This window comes from Abramis brama, assembly GCF_963993115.1.
Source record: "Abramis brama genome assembly, chromosome: 1".
NCBI classification, from domain to species: Eukaryota; Metazoa; Chordata; class Actinopteri; order Cypriniformes; family Leuciscidae; genus Abramis; species Abramis brama.
In genome coordinates this window covers 67,689,117-67,703,105 of record NC_139963.1, presented here as the reverse complement: position 1 = coordinate 67,703,105, position 13,989 = coordinate 67,689,117, and the positions used below count along the sequence as shown (strand labels likewise).

Sequence of the window (13,989 nt, the reverse complement as noted above, 5' to 3'; positions counted from 1 at the left end):
GAGTGCATGACCTTAACAAAGACAAAAAAAAGTGAATATTGTAATTTTGTAATGTTAAAGGGATTTCAAAAATGAAAATTCTGTCATCATTTACTCACCCTCAAGTTGTTTCAACCCTTTATGAATTTCTTTTTCTGCTGAACACAAAAGAAGCTATTTTGAAAAATGTCTGTAACCAAACAGTTGATGGACCCCATTGACTTCCAAAGTAGGAAAAAAAAAAATACTATGGAAGTCAATGGGGTCCATCAACTGTTTGGTTACAGACATTTTTCAAAATATCTTCTTTTGTGTTCAGCAGAAAAAGAAATTCATAAAGGGTTGAAACAACTTGAGGGTGAGTAAATGATGACAGAATTTTCATTTTTGGGTTACACTTTATCTATTGTTTAAGGCTATCTTTATTTTTATTGTTATACAAGCTTGTGCTGTACAATGACAAATAAACAACCTTGTTTCTGGTGTCGTAGTCTACAACTATGCTAAAAGAACGAAAGCCGGTAAAGTTACTTTCGTTCGGACGACAGTGTTTTAATCGTTGATTTATTTATTTATTTTTAATTATCGGTATACAATCCTGTCTTGCATAATGACAAATAAGCAACCTTGTAGGCCTAATACCATTGTAACGTTGCTGGTTATAGAAAAATGCTAAAAGAAAGAAAGCTGGTAACTTACCTTTGTTCGGACGACAGTGTTTTCTCCGTTGACAGGCTTAAAACTCTCCAGGTCATGTACCCAACCATTGGTAAACTGAACGTGGGCTTCCAGAGACTTATAATTGCGAAACTGATCAGCGGTATAGGCACTGACACCACAAACAAAATAGGTAAAAATATCAGGAAAAGTGATGGGAGGTAAAGCGTCAGGGTCGCGGATCCACTCGTCTTTTGGGACTTCATAAGGATCGACATTTCCAATAAAGCTGATTTTTTCAACATAGCGTTTCTTGGCGTCCGGTAGTAGTTTGTCTCTGTACAATCCACCTTGTTTTAAACTATTTTTAAGCATACTCAAATAATTCATACAACCAACATTGTGTGTCGCTCTAGTGGTGTTCGGTTACTGGCGGCTTGTTTGTGGCCTCACAAAATGGCGGCAACCTCTTGTTTACGTTCCAGAATGCACTGCGCAGTGACGTCGGTTGCCAAGCCCTATTGAAGAGGGTTGGAGGTTGGGACGAACCTCTGCCAGTTGACCTCTTCTCAGAATGGCACGCATGGGAAGAACCGCTTCTTAACCTACAGAGAATAACACTGCCTAGGTGTTACACACCAGCATGCAACAACACCTCCTCCATTATCAATACGCATGTCTTCTGCGATGCCTCGGAGAAGGCATATGGCTCTGTAGCCTATTTACGGGTGGAAACGGGTGATGACATTCAAATTGCATTCATCATGGCGAGGTCACGGGTGTCACCCAAGAAGCAACTCTCCATTCCACGCCTTGAACTCTGAACACAGAACTTACACTCAACCTCAGACAGACAATCATGTGGTCCGATTCAACAACCGTATTACACTGGATACAGTCTGAGTCATGCAACTATAAAGTGTTTGTTGGCACGCGAATCGCAGAGATTCAAGACCTCGTTGGATACGAGAACTGGAAATACGTGGACTCGAATAACAACCCTGCCAACGATATAACCCGGGGTAAGACCCTCATAGATCTGTCCCACACCTGCAGATGGAAGCAAGGTCCAGAATTTCTGCACCAATCTCCAGACCACTGGCCAATCCACCCTTCAGTGCCAGTAGAAGATTCAGAAGAACTCCGTAAATCCACATTCTGCGGTAATGTCACAATCAGTCATGCGTCTTTACCTGATGTAGAAAACTGCAAATCATGGGACGACCTCATCATGACCACATATCAGTCTCTGCATGGTTCGGCAGCACCCCCTATGTCTGAAGACTGAAACTGCTGTACTCTAGACATACACAGACTGTTTCCTAAGGAAGTGCATGCCCTTAAAGCCAATAAATCTGTGCATTCAAACAGTCGATTACACTCCCTTGCTTCCAACTTCACTCGAACCGGCTTATGCACTGTACAGTTTACAAATTTGCCAACTGCATATAAGTGATGTTGGTCATCACAACATGAAATCTGTATGAAACACATATAAACAAATGACACAAAATGTGTATAAATCCTATATGACTTTAATTTGACTAGCATATGACTCAATATAAGAACTTTAAATGATTTGTATATGAATATCAGTTATTTTCTACTAATACCATACACCATTGCATACTTTTGTCATGTAAAACTCATATAAGACTTTTTACAGTATTCATATATAATGCAAACATCCCCTACAAGTTGCATGTGTGCTATTTAGCATGAAGGTGGCCATAATCGGTCTGATTTTGTATAGGACATGTATTGGCCTTACATGAAACATAAGGTAATTCTGGCTGATTTAAGTAAGGAAGATATATGGTTGCTGTATATGAACCATGCAGGGTTTTTGTTTTCATATGGTTATGTTCTTCCTCTGTCTGATGTCGGATAGTGTTTCTCCTGAGTTTCTCCATGTAATGTTGTGTTATATGATTAAAGTCTTCCTTCTACAGTGAGTACTTCTATGCACCACCTGACGTAACAACCTAGGGTATCTTGCCTTAATAAAATAATTATTGACAAATTTAAAATTTAGACAATGATATGAAATTTATAAAATCACTTAATTCACTGCATCAGTCCATTACCAGATATTTACAACGTTTAGAAGACTTATGATTATAAACTTGCCTCAAAAACAGTTACACTGTTTATGAAAATGATTTACTTTCAATAATTATGTTTATATAAGACATTTCTCCAAGAGGCTGGTGCCACAGGTCTACAGTATGTCGTTTTTTTATGGTGTGTTTTCATGCAACTTTGAAGTGTTTGGCCAGAGCTCTTCTCTGAGAGGCTTCCCATAAACAATTTTTTTTCTAGAACATTCCAATAATATTTTAGCCTGGGCCAAAGCCCCTGCTTTAACTATGTGGCAGTTTACTGGTGGTATAGCAGTTTTATAGCAACTGTGCTGTTTCACTTCAGAAAGTAGCTTATCGAGGTCAAGGCCCAATAATTACATTTAGAACTGATGTCACATCCATTTGAAAATGCTTGTATTTCAGGTGAGTGTCGAGTAACAGTAGAAGTGGTTGTAATTGACACGCACCTGGCTCTGACTTCTACTTCCAACTTTTCCTCATGTAGGCTGAAGAAGGGTTTCTTTGGCGTTAAAGTGATGTTGAATGCCGGGAGAACTTGGGATCAAGGATAAATAGGCTTATTCAAGCCATGCATGCCAGCAGCTAAATGTCTGCACCATGAAGAATGTAAATAACTTACCATATTTCTTTACATTAAACACCACGCTGAATGTGTTTTCTTCAACATCATCAAAATTCGCAACAACTTTCCATTTTCCCTCTCTAGGAATTAAAAAATATATATTTAATTCCAGAATTGGTGTACAGTAGATAGAATGTCAAATTAAATAATATATATATTTTTAGTACTGCCCTGAATTAGCTTTACACATTAAATGTTTACAAACAGTCCACAAGACAAAATAATAACTGAACTCGTTTCAAAAGCATTGGTCAATATGCTTGCATCAACTTCACTGTAGCCTATATGTGAGAGTCCCTGTTTCATGTTTGTTAGCCCAGGACATTTTACAAATCCAGACCAAACGATGTTCTACGGCCATGTCCGGAATAAAGAGTAGCCTATCCATGTCACACAGTAAGATTTAGGATTTTGACCATATACCTCGCAGTCACAGACCGTATCAACGTCAGTGAGCTATACTTATTGTATTTCGCCACAGGGTGTCACTGTGGCCTCAACCCTTCGCCTTCGCTTACTCTGAGCTCGATTGCTATGTCTGAGGTAAACCACGCCCTCCTCATTACCCTACGCAGGAAGAAATGTAGGAAGAAATAAATGAAGAAATAAATAAATGTAGAAATACATAAATGTATAAATAAATAAATGTAGAAATTAATAAATGTATAAATGTATAAATAAATAAAAGAATAAATAAATAAATATGGAAAAAATAAATATATACATAAATAAGGAAATAAATGTATAAATAATTATTTATTTTCGTTTTTTTTTTGCTTTTCTGTGTATATTTATTTATATATTTAGTTATTTATTTTTTCTTTTTTACATTTATTTGTATATTTATTTATGTATTTATTTATTTTTAATATTGGCAGCTTTGGAATTCCATAATTTGCGTGTCTGTTTGGCTGAAGCGTTCTTTGGTTCTTCAGGTGCTCGCGTTGTCGCGGGAAATTCAAACGGTTCCCTTGTAAGTTGACAGAAACTTGATTTAAAGTTCGTTTCACTCGTAGATGTAACTGAATGAACACGAGACTAACTAAAACAAGAAGTCGGAGGTACGACTAATACAAAAGTAAAGCAAACAAAAAGAAAGAAAGACGAGACTCGTACGAGAAAGTGTTTCTATTTTTTTTTTTTATACAAGCTTCAAAGCCTTGAAGCCTTCAAAGTTGAACGTCACGTCACTTCCTGTAACCACTGTTTGGTGAGTTTAATATAAAAATGATCATGTTTGTCTTATAGTTTTGTTTATTTTGTATCACGTTTAATTAATAAACTGCACTTATAGATTCAATTCATGTGTGCTCCGTGCTGCCGCTTGATCTGAGGTGGTAAAGTGATCTGTTGTGCCACATTAAAGAGCCCCAAAACAGTATATGTTTGAATTTCGTAATAAAATTGACAGATCTTTAAAGCTATTCCGTTTTATAAAAGCAATAACACTGTAAAAAAATTCTAACCTCTCCAAGTCAAAATTTTCTAGCGACTGGTCACATCTAAATTTTTAAATTGGCCCAAGTGCAATTCTTGTTGCAATAGTCTGTTAACATCGGCTCAATGAGAAATCAGTAATTGAAAATCAGTCACTAGATCAGTTAATTGTTTAATAGTTCATTATGTGATCAGTCACTAGAAATTTTTGACTTGGGGATGTACATTTTTTTTACAGTGAAGGTATTGTGAATAAGTCACGACTGAAGGGTGTTGTTAGGCACGACGTGAAGTGGAGTAACCCCTTCAGCCGTGACTTATTCACGATACAGCACTAGCCTCCAGTACCTTATTGTTTTTTATAAAATGGTTACCAAACAATGCAAATATTAAAGTAAAAAAATATGTATCAATGCATCTTTCATGAAGTAAAATCACTAAAAGCCTTCCTTCCGCTAGAAAAAAATAGTCCCTGACCGTGAACAGCAACAGAATGTTCCTATGCGTCATCTCATGGAGCTCAAATGAAAAACAGACTATTCCCATGCACTGTGTCATTATTTTTATCTGACATTTCCAGCACATCTACTGAGATGTACACAGTGACTAACAGTGGTTTTGCCAAGTTAGACATGATGTTGTTCCAAGATCAACAAAGATGTGGTTCCAGTACTTGGTGAAATCACTTTCACTGTGACTAAACATATAATAACAGCATTCACTGGAGGACAGGTTTGCTCTCATTGGCTGTAAAATACCCTTCCTAGGCTAACAACAGCACTCTGTATACCTTGTCTAACCTCTCGAAAAATATGATGTTGTCAAACTTACCTCCATTTATCTCTGATAAAGTGCTTTAGAGTATTTTAGCTCGTTATGGAAAATTGGTTAGGAAATTAAAATGATTCCTCTGGGTTTGAAAACCCCAGAGTTGAAACACGTCATGTCATTCAGACGTCAGGCTGTTATAATAATAAATGCTGAATTCGCAACGCTTGATGTGTCTGTTAAAAGGTGTCTGTAAGTCAATGAAAGACTTTGTCTGTGGAAAATATGATCACATTAAAACTAGGGGTGTGAACCTACACTGCTCTCACGGTTCGGTTCGATTACGATTATCATGTCATCGATTCAGTTCAATTTGATATCTCAATGCATCACGATGCACTGCATCCTCGATCTTCAATTTTACTTCACAAGTGATGTGTGCGTGCGCGCGTACACGTGTTCGCCTGTTCGGGAAGTCGCAGTGACATTCCAGTTTAAGTTTCCAGGGAGTAAAACCTGTTTATGCCAATAAGAAAATGAAATTCTGTCAAATCAATTTTGTTTTAAAGAAATGTTCATTTAAAAGCAGCGCTCATTCCTCATTCCAGCGCTCATTCCTGTATTATGTGAACATTAGAGATGCGCGCATCAACCGTCACAGAGTCTGCTGTTGAAGGTGACAATCATCGATTTATCATCACGCATAACAACAAAGAATAATTGTAATTTGAACATCGGATGCAGATACTTAAATCAGGGAAAATTATTGGGGCGGATGGATGATTTGTTTTTGGCTGCGGATTCGGGTGACGTTGGAGCTCATCGGCTTACTCTACAGCAGTCAGACTCTACCAGGCGTTAACAGCTCGGGGTGAAAACGGCTAATGTGGTTTATCAAGTTAGTGGTATTACCTCCTGCATATTCTATTTGTGTGTGACATGAGCGCACACAGCGCGTGTCTTCTGCAGGTCGTGCTTACCAGGTTGTTCATAAAAGCCGAAATGTGCCCAGATGTAGGCTTTTAAAGTAGTTGGAGCATTTTTAATTACTCACACTCGTGTCTCGCCTCCCTCTGCCATTGTATGCTACCGCCACAAAACACGTACATGACAAATGACGTCAGAAAAGCGTCAGTACATTATAATCGGTTATGGTCTATTACTGAAGAGATACCGAATCGTCCTCGTCTGCATCGCGATACTCCTAATTAAAACAGCCTGTTAGAGAGGCTCAAAATGATTCAAATTCAGAGCAGAATTCAAATGCTTGCAGGCTCACCACCTGGTCCCATAGGAGAGGCAGGAACCTTGGGCACACATCCAGGCCGGGTCTCAGATTTGCTGAGAGTTAGCTAGCCCGAATTCCAGGCACGATTCGATGATCGAAAATGTGTGCAAGTCCCTACCCTCGTCTAGATAGAGACAAAGCAAGCAGGGGAACGGTTTCTCTAAAAACAGGATTTTCAAGGGAGGTCTCTGCAGTGCAGTAGCACCAGAGATAAGTCCCAAGAGGGTAAAGAGGGCAGATTCTGTCTCCTTGCTCCCCTCAGGAACCTGACAAGTCGTGCTTCCCACGGATTTGTATCCACTGCATCATGATGTGCATCAATACAGAGGCAACAACATTTTGAGGTGGAGGAGACAGCCCTCAGTCCAAACCATTAGCAGGAAAGAAGCACTGAAGTGATTGAACACTTTCGGGATCTCCTCATGGAGAGAAGACTCAATTCAACGAATAGGTTCCACTTCTAAGGGGGAGCTTGCCTCATTTTGAGAGGGTGCTCTCACAGAAGTGATGGTCTCTACGGCATACAAATTATTGTGGTAGTAACCAGAACCTCCGCGTCCATCATATGCCATCATGCCCCATCCCTGAGAATGTACTCAGAGGAAGGAGTCAGGAAGGGCTGTCGAGAGGAGAGGTCTGCTTGGGCCAATAAGGGGCAACTAGCAATACCTGCTCCATCTCCCTGACTTTAGCACATTTGTGTGCAAGAAGGTTCACTGAGGAATGCATTTCTGCAGGTGTCCCGGGGCCAGCTGTCGCCAGAGTTTTTTCTGTGTCGAGGGATGTCCACTGAGAAAGGAGAAAAAACAACTGGCGGAGGGACGAGTCCGGAGGGGCAACAGATGTCACTTTGCGGCGGTGTCTCAAAGCGAGATGCGTACATATTTTACCATTATTTTTTACATTATAGGGGAAGCCGAGCTTCCCTTGCAGTCTTAAATAAATCCCCACCGTAGTGCAAGTATAAGATCTGCAGATTTACAAAGCTCAAAGTGTCAAACCTAAAGAGATATTCTTTATAAAAGTTAAGGCCCAGCCACTCCTCCCTAAAACGCTTCGTTCAAACACGCTCCCACAAATCTACGTCTGTGTGTGTGTGCAGAGTTTCATAACACCACCCAAATGTACACGCAAAGAAAGAAGGCGTAACTTTAATTCTCACTGTATTATTAATATTATTGTTGGCGTCGGCGCCGCCATTGTTTTTTATTGTGAAAGCCAAACTACTTTGTTTGGCCTTCCAAAAGAGGACACAATTAGAAAACAGTGCTTAAGCTTTATTTACAACACTGTTCTATAAAAGTACAACTAAAAATTCTGACTCTGTGCTTTGCATTTTTCAGAGACTGTTTCCAGAACCCGGGAGAGTACAAGGCCGGCTGTGCACAAAGATACCATATTTGTATGTACATTCTGGCGCTTCTGACTCACCTACTCAGTGAGTATTTTTTTCACATATTTTAAGAATTTCACACTGACTATTCAAACGCGAGTTTTGAGCAGTATAGAGTAGAGCTTGCTTGTCGTTTCTACGATCACAGATGCAGACATAGTTTCATGTTTACATAGTGTTCTCACACCCGTAGCGCGACGTAAACAGACAAGTATAATCATTATAATCAGTAATTATGTCCCCAATTAAATAAAACCTTACCAATCTGATCCATTCTGGTCCAGTCGCGCTGGCAAAGTTGATCGATCAGCTTGGTCATAGGCATTATGCGGATCAGATTCGGGCTCGAATTGATAAGGTAGAACCCACATTATCACCTATCATTAATGCTTTGGGAGCTGATGTTCCAAATATGGTAACGGGCGTGACATTTCCGTCACTCTTAAGGTATTTGGGCCAATCAAAATGCACTGGATCTCTGGCCAATCAGAGCACAATGCGCTTTTCAGATGCGCTTTTAACAAGATGTTTGAATGCTGCTTGGAAAGAACCTGCAATACTTGAAACTTGTATTTGACTTCCTCCTTTTGAAGAAGAAAAAGAAAAAGAAGAAGAACTGGGCGAGATGGGAAATAGTTGAGAAAGTTAGTTTCCTGAACTTAATGTTTCTTAACCAACCATAAGGGGGAAGAGAACCTTTTTGAAACCACCAGACAGACGAAGACTACAGTGAAGAAGAGCAAGAGTGCTTGAAGAAGACAACAGTGTAAATGACAGAAGAAGGACAGTTTGTATAACTACAAACTGAACCTCAAAAAAGAAGCAGCACAAGTGAGTCTCCGTCACTTCTGAAAGTATTCAACCTGCGGGCAGGGGGATATTATGAGTGAGCTGATTCAACTGATGCACATCCTTCAAAATGACAATAATGTATAGCTATAGGATATAACAATGACAAATCATGCATTCAATTAACATCCAACAGTCATCTGCTATGAATACACAGAGTATGTGTCTTGAGACATCTCAAGATCAAATAAGACATTCCTGTTAATTTCCAGTCACAATCCTGCCTCCCACTCTCCCACCCAGACCCATACTGTGTTTGTTTGTTTTTGTTTTTCCTGAAAGTTATGTAATTTACTGGAAAGAGAAAGCTGACATATGATATTTCAGTAACATGCAGATCCTGATTGGCTGGCATACATCTTATGTCACATAAGTACACGTATATAAGCCCACAATGTCGTGGCAAAAGAATACAGCAAAATAATTCAAGAAAACAAGACACATCTCTTATAAAATATCCAGCAGAAAAACTGTTTGCTGTTTGGAACACAGATTTCCTCAGGTTTGACTTTTTCACATTCACAAATACATTTACTTGTTATTTCACTTTTACTAAAACCCATGTAATATTTTTTTGATTCATGCACGTTCTGTGAATGTTAGTACTGTTGAACATTCCCAGAACAGAGCCTAGATTTTTTTTTTTTTTTTGGTTATTAAGAATGTAGCCTGTGTTTTATGTTGTGCATGTGTGTCTCACAGCATGTGTGTCTTATAGGCAGATTAGTGATTGTAAAATGCTCAATGTGGAACCGCTGAACGTGCTTTAATGGATTAGACAGTAATGTTGGAGGATACGCCTCATCTAAGCAGCCCTCGTGATAATCTCTGTGGTTGGTTAAGACACATTAAGTTCAAGAACCTAACTTTCAAAACTTTTGCTTATCTCATCATGCTCTACAAAAAAGAGGAAGTCAAATACAGTTGTTTCTACATTAACTCCATTTTAAGTTATGCAGGTTCTTTCCAAGCATTATTTAAGCATTGCATTTCAACCCAAGGTCCATACCAGCCTGGTCTCATTGTTAATATGTAGGTAATAGTATGTAATTTTCAGAGATAGAAAATGTACTTTTTGTATGTTTGTATAGATATGGACGTATGATATGAAACGTATGACCCACATAGCAACATTGTTTCGGCCCAGATCCGGCCCACATCTGGCACATGTGAAAAGATGATCTGGCCCTCATGCAGCGTGGAATGACGGCCATTGGGCGGACCGCTCCTGTTTGCCAGATCTGGGCCACAAGCAGGCCATAGCAATGCCACATGCCAGCCAAGAGCAAAGAAATAAACCAGAACTGGAGCTCATCTGAGCCACAAAACCTGTGTATATTAAATATGGAGTCATCTCAGCCTTAATAAGCCTGTTTAACAAGCAGAATCACTGAAGGAAAGAAGAGGACAGAAAAAGAGACGAGCAGAAACACAAGAACTACAACTGACTTCAGACACAGCCTTAGATGAAATCATATGTTTATGTTTTATACTGCTGTTGTCGCCAGACTGGATGACTTTTCTGATCTTCTCTCATCAATGTTCCTGAGCAACTGAAGAACCTTACAAAAAAAAATTACCATATTCCAAGGTAATTTACATTTACATTTACATTTAATCATTTAGCAGACACTTTTATCTAGATTGACTTACAAATGAGAAGAGCAATATAAGCAATCAAACTAACAGTAGGACATTCAGACTCAGTTACAGTACATGTAGCAACGTTTCTATATATATACTAATTACAAAAAGTTAGGGATATGCGATTTTCAGGTGAAATTTCAGAATGCCCCTAAAATGCAACTTTTGCACGTGAACTTAATTTAGCATTTCTACTTAAATGCCCTACTTTCATGATATAATATCACTGTAGCATGAACTTTTTTAATTTTCTATAAATTTCACACGAAACGAAAGTCGAATATCCCTAACCTTTTGTGAGTAGTGTATATAATAGATATAGAATAGTAAGTGTTAATGGGTCAAGTGTTAACAAAAGAGATGCGTCTTCAGCAGTTTCTTGACAATGGCTAAAACATTAGCAGCTCAGTTTGAGTTAGGCCGGTCATGCCACCAGCTTGGAAAAGTCAAGTGATATTGTGCCTTTTTAGGATGGCAACACAAGGCGCCGTTCACTTGCAGAATGCAAGCCTCTGGATGGCAAGAGGGTATTTTAAAAGATTTCAAGGGATTAAATGTATTATTCTTGTTTTATAAATTCACTGATTAATTCCTTCATTCATTATTTTCAAATGGTTTGCTATCTAGCAGAACATTCCAAGTACACCAGGGTAAAACTTTATTGTGAAACATTATTAGTGTGTAAATCTGTACATATTCCTGATTGGAGATTTTGTGAAATACTGTTCTCATTGTCTTTCATCGTCCGTTCTCCACTAGATCTACTAGATCATCTGAAGGATTTGACTGAATCAAAATGCTGCTCATCATTGAAGCTCTTCTTCTCATTTTAGCTGCTCTAGGACAGGTAAGCTTGTGTTCTAGTTTGAATATTACAGACATGAATACTGATGATGTGATCAATATGATTCATGTTTTTTGCAGGATCACAGAGCTGCTGCTGCTGCTGCTGTTGAAGGACAGATATATCCATTAGATATGGCACCGAATTCAGTTGATGATCAATATATGGCCTGTGGAAAAAAAATGGCATATTTGGTGAGGAATAAATATCTAAAGAAGGAAATCAATAACTCAGCTGAATTTGAAAAGGCTTGGCAAGAAGGTGAAATGAATGCCAGAGAGCCAGAAGATAAACTGACAAAGAATCATTCTATTGCCTTGTATGTGTACACTAACCTTAATTCTAGCATATATAGCAATTTTGATACGGCTGTTTATAATGGTAAACAAAACTACAGAAACCGGACATTCAAATGGTATTCACTTCAATTTTTGATAACAGATGCAATACAGATATTGACTAAAAAACAAAAGGAATGCAAGTCAACATATCGTGGTACAAAAGCTGAATTTGATAAGAATGTCACAGGCACAGAGATTCGTTTCGGCTCGTTTGCTTCATCCTCTCTTGATCGTAAAGTAGCACAGGGTTTTGGAACTAAATCTTGTTTTGAAATCAAAACTTGCAACGGTGTTAATGTGATCAAATACTCCAAGTATCCTGAACAGAAAGAGGTGCTGATTCCTCCATATGAGACGTTTAAAGTCACTGCTGTCAAGACAAGACAAGACCAGAAAAATCTCTGGTGTGAGACTGTGTACAAGTTGGAAAGCTCTGGAAAAAGAAGTGAGCTGAATTGTTCAGTGGCTTTCGGGAAATCAGCTATATCTACATGCGGATGCTCAAAGACAACGGGCCTTTGCATAATGTATGGAATATCACGGTAAAGCTACTCTGAAACTGCAATCTGTATTGTATAAATAAATATATAAAAGTACTATATACATAAAATGACAATAATGTCTCCAAGCAATCAGTATTTTTTTATAGATAAATGTAAGATCCCTTAACCCTACTCCCAAACCTAAACATACCCATTGTACACAGAATATAAAAAGGATAAAACATAATGGACAGATATGTGTAGGGAAATGGCAGTTTTATTAACAATATAGCATTAAAATATATTTTGAGCCACTAATCCTACTCCTACCCCTAAACCTACCCATAACCATTTCTTAAAACTACTTAGGCTACAATTATGAAGAAAAACAACAGACATGTATAATCAAAATAATGTTATTGCGAAAATGTCAAAACCGGTACCAAAAGTCGTTCACATGTTGATGTGTTGCAGTCGCAGTCCTCTCTGGCAGAATATAATAGTTTTGTATGAGGTACAGAGCAGAATTTAAATTATTAATTCATTTCAAATGTTAATCCTGCTTCGCTCTGCGTGAAGGCGCGCGCGCTTCTCCATTTCAAATGTAGTTCACCGACTGAAACGCGGCATAGCGCAATCTGTGACGAAGCAGGCGAGAGCCAATGAGTGTTCGATATCACTGCAGTAAAACATGTTGTAACGCTTCTTGAGGGCGCAATTTTAGTATTTGAATTCATCACGAGCGTGGGATTTGACGTTTACGGTCGCTGAATGGAGATGAAGATTGGGCTGAATTTGGATATGTTTCTTGCAAACGTATTCTAAAGATTTGGATTACATCAAGCTAATAAAATTGATGTCTTTTGTGAATTTAGGCTATGTTGGGTTTTGGTGTATTATGGTTATATTGGAGAAAACGCATTTTGTGTCTCACGGTAAATAAACTAAATATTACAAAATGGTTAAACGATTAAAGAAGGTATTTTTAAGGTTTTAACGTGTAGTCTTGTTTAACACCATGTAGGCTAATCCTCCGAAACGAGTTTGCAGCAGAAGGCACGAAATGTTATTATTTCTTGAGTAAACTGCATTTAATAAATGTGACTGAAAATGTAATTGATAAGACAATTGAATGCAATAGAGTCAAAACATTAATGCAACGATTTGAAATATGCATAATGCCTATGCGTACAAATTTGAACGTCATTAGAGTTCTTCTTACGTAAATAATTTACGCTTTTGTGCTGTCAATACTAAATATTTATGTTTTAGTGTTGTAAATACGTCAGTATTATACATTTGTGTGTATAAAACGTAAGTAAATGTACGCGTGTAATAGAACTACACTTTACGTAAAAATACACGCATATTCTTATGAGATCACGTTGTCCATGCACAGCCTGATAGGTGCAGGTAGATGGCAAGAACGGATTTAAAAGACAAAAATTAAAAACACTCTACTGCACACTATTGACCTTACTCTTTTATTTATTCAAAGCGAGCAATGCGTTTCGCATATAGCGTCCTCAGGTTCGCTCAGTTAATGGTCTGAGCTCTCAGGTGTTCTTAAAGTCATAATA

General features: G+C 38.3%; 1 protein-coding gene across 4 annotated transcripts; it reads left to right on the top strand.

The window, feature by feature from the left end:
* Positions 1–9,508: 9,508 nt before the first annotated feature.
* On the top strand, positions 9,509–12,560 carry LOC311079058 (GPI-linked NAD(P)(+)--arginine ADP-ribosyltransferase 1-like). 4 transcript variants are annotated; one of them, XM_084108198.1, is made up of 4 exons: positions 9,509–9,600; positions 10,190–10,689; positions 11,502–11,589; positions 11,667–12,560. In XM_084108198.1, the coding sequence occupies exons 3-4, from the start codon at positions 11,539–11,541 to the stop codon at positions 12,471–12,473; spliced, it is 858 nt and encodes a 285-aa protein (XP_083964324.1). In that variant the 5' UTR covers positions 9,509–9,600; positions 10,190–10,689; positions 11,502–11,538; the 3' UTR covers positions 12,474–12,560. The 4 variants fall into 4 exon arrangements, with proteins under 4 accessions (XP_083964324.1, XP_083964325.1, XP_083964327.1 ...); XM_084108199.1 differs by having other exon boundaries at positions 9,518–9,600; positions 10,607–10,689; XM_084108200.1 differs by having other exon boundaries at positions 9,525–9,600; positions 10,246–10,689.
* Positions 12,561–13,989: the final 1,429 nt, after the last annotated feature.

What these genes read in the sequence shown, in the direction of transcription:
- LOC311079058 (XM_084108198.1), top strand. Translation starts at nt 11,539, where the DNA reads ATGCTGCTCATCATTGAAGCTCTTCTTCTCATTTTAGCTGCTCTAGGA. An exon ending in TTTTAGCTGCTCTAGGACAG is followed by an intron (nt 11,590 to 11,666) that starts GTAAGCTTGTGT and finishes TGTTTTTTGCAG; the next exon opens with GATCACAGAGCTGCTGCTGC.